The sequence below is a fragment of the Octopus bimaculoides genome, chromosome 6 (assembly GCF_001194135.2).
Source record: "Octopus bimaculoides isolate UCB-OBI-ISO-001 chromosome 6, ASM119413v2, whole genome shotgun sequence".
Lineage (NCBI taxonomy): Eukaryota > Metazoa > Mollusca > Cephalopoda > Octopoda > Octopodidae > Octopus > Octopus bimaculoides.
Window position 1 is genome coordinate 21750960 of NC_068986.1, and position 2763 is coordinate 21753722.

The 2763-nt window shown below is 38.9% G+C and overlaps 1 protein-coding gene across 5 annotated transcripts in view; it reads right to left on the minus strand.

The window, feature by feature from the left end:
* Window positions 1-2763, minus strand: part of LOC106875144 (solute carrier family 46 member 3) — a 42384-nt gene that overhangs the window by 37307 nt on the left and 2314 nt on the right. Inside the window, exon 1 of one of the 5 annotated variants that reach the window (XM_014923138.2) lies at window positions 1781-2446. The exons of 2 other annotated variants lie outside the window; for them this stretch is intronic. In XM_014923138.2, coding sequence (XP_014778624.1) covers window positions 1781-1853 — 73 coding nt within the window. In that variant the 5' untranslated portion in view covers window positions 1854-2446. Of the gene's footprint in view, window positions 1-1758; window positions 2447-2763 lie in introns of those variants that run through there. 2 more of the 5 variants (XM_014923144.2, XM_014923143.2) reach the window with 2 other exon arrangements.

A 2763-nucleotide genomic window follows, 5' to 3' on the forward strand; every position in this document is an offset into this window, starting at 1 on the left:
CTATGCTCGCGTTTATTTATATTTAAATGAGAAGAATGGCGATAGCAGTTTTGTATCTAATGGCGGTAGGTAGTTTCACTACATATATATCCAATATGATGTGGAGGCGCAATGGCCCAGTGGTTAGGGCAGCGGACTCGCGGTCATAGGATCGGGCGTTGTGAGTGTTTATTGAGCGAAAACACCTAAAAGCTCCATGAGGCTCCGGCAGGGGATGATGGCGAACCCTGCTGTACTCTTTCACCACAACTTTCTCTCGCTCTTACTTCCTGTTTCTGTTGTGCCTGTAATTCAAAAGGGTCAGTCTTTTTCACACTGTGTCACGCTGAATATCCCCGAGCACTACGTTAAGGGTACACGTGTCTCTGGAGTGCTCAGCCACTTGCACGTTAATTTCACGAGCAGGCTGTTCCGTTGATCGGATCAACTGGAACCCTCGATGTCGTAAGCGTCGGAGTGCCAACAATTGCATGGTAATATTTTCAACCAAGACGACACAACTGTATATTATTGAACAAGTGGTTCAATTCTGTGTATGTACATATATTTACTCAATTGCTGGCATTTTTCAATGTTTTCTCCCATCTCCCATAGTTTTGATGTGCCATTGTCTATCATCAATAGTTCCGTCAGAATTTTTGAAGATACAAGTATGCTAGTGAGAATATATTTCACATAGCTGGTAATAATGATAATGGTTACTGGAAACAAGGATAGCGGTAGAGACGGACTATATGTAATCTGAACCTTTCCCCCCCTTATTTAATTTTTTTACGGAATCCCACGTTTTAGGCTATGGAGATTCCGATTCTGAAAAAAAATTGTTTGAAAAATTTCAATCCCCCCCCCACCAAGCAGGCTATTTACATGCTAGAAATAACAGCCAAATCCCACAAAACTAGTGTTAGGGTTAGGGTTAGGGTTTGAGTTAGGGTTAGGTTTACCCTGTGGATCTATATAAAACCCGGGGGGGGGGGGAATCGAAATTTTGAAATTGAGATTTTTGAAAAAATTATTTCAGAATCGGAATCTTCATAGCCTAAAACGTGGGATTCCGTAAAAAAAAAAAAATAAAATAAGGGGGGAATAACCATCACCACAACAAATAACAAAACAGACGCGTACACTAGGAAACATTTAAGGTGTAGTTAAAAAACAAACAAAAAAAGACTAGAATGGTGACGTGACACTAAAGATTTTTCGACCAAGAAATATCATGGTTGGTCCATTGCAGGGATTTAAAGAACAAAAAAAAATTGTCATTTAAATTTTTAACTCCTAACCCCTCCCAAGAACCAAGCAGGGCCGTCTGTCCCTGTGCGTGTGTGTACCAAAAAATATATTTACTAACAAATTATCCTTCAGATACCCTTTTAAATAACTGGGTAGATCCCAGCAATGGCCTTCTCGGGTTCTCCAGTAGTTTTAAATTAATCAATCCTATGTATTGATTAATTAATCAATTCTATTGATTAATTAATCAATACATGTTCTTTGTATTAACAAATATATTTTTTGTTATATCAACTCTCAGCGGGCACAGATTTAAATAGTCTCAATTAGTCGCAGGCACAGATTTATGGGTTGAAATTAACAAAATGTGTGTTTTATTTCAAAAAGCAAAAAATAAAGGTGTTTCAAATTAGGCAAAAAATGCAATCAAAAAATAAAGAAAAAAAAAGAAAATATATTTTTTTTTACTGAAACTACTGAAGTTGTTTTTATAGAACAGTATAAAGAACAAAAATGGATCTTTACCCTTTGAAGGAAAAAAACTAACCTCTTCCTGTCCTACGAGGTGTGGGATTCTCTATCAATAGTTCCCCCATACTTTCCTCCTCTTCGGAAAACATTTTTATCCACGATCCCGCATCAAAATGAATATTTGCAGATTCTGGAACCAGTCAGAGTTTCCATGAAAGTTAAAATTAACACTTTGTTCTTGGATTCGAGTTAGAAATCTCATGCGAGATTACTACAATTGATTCAGTTACCTTGTGTGTAGTTGTGTCGATCTAGAAGTTTTTTTTTTTTTTTTTTTTTTTTTTTTTTTTTCAGTTCGAAACACTGGGGACGTTAAGAAAACCAGATCGCTGACGAATTAAATGTTTATCATCATTCACGTCCCCGCACCTCACTGTTGATATTAGATGATTCGAGAAAAGAAACATCTCGGACTTGTAATTATTGGCCATAAACCCATTAATGTTTTGGGTAACCTATATAACTTAGCACCACCTGGTGAAGTCTTTGCTTCAAAGAGATTTTAAGGGGACAAAAAAAATTTGCTCAACTTCACTATAACCGTCTTTTGTTTTAATTTAATTTATTTATTTACTTATTGATTATAAAGGTGGCGAGCTGGCAGAATCATTAACACCCCGGATAAATATGCGTCCCGAGTTCAAATTCCCTCGAGGTTGACTTTGCCCTTCGTTATTTCCGAAGCGATAAAATAAGGGCAATCCAGGTACTACTAAAGCAGCGCGGACCCGAACGCGCAGTCGCGCGTCCGCGCTAGCTAGTCTTGAGTGGTCGATCCTAACCCTAACCTTATCCCTAACTCTAACCCTAACCCTAGCCCTGTCCCTAACCCTAACCCTATCTCTAACCCTAACCCTATCTCTAACCCTAACCCTATCCTTAACCCGCGTGTGCAAATGAATACGTGTTTAGGGTTAGGGTTAGGATCGACCACTCACGACTAGCTAGCGCGGACGCGCGACTGCGCGTTCGGGTCCGCGCTGCTTTAGTAGTACCGGC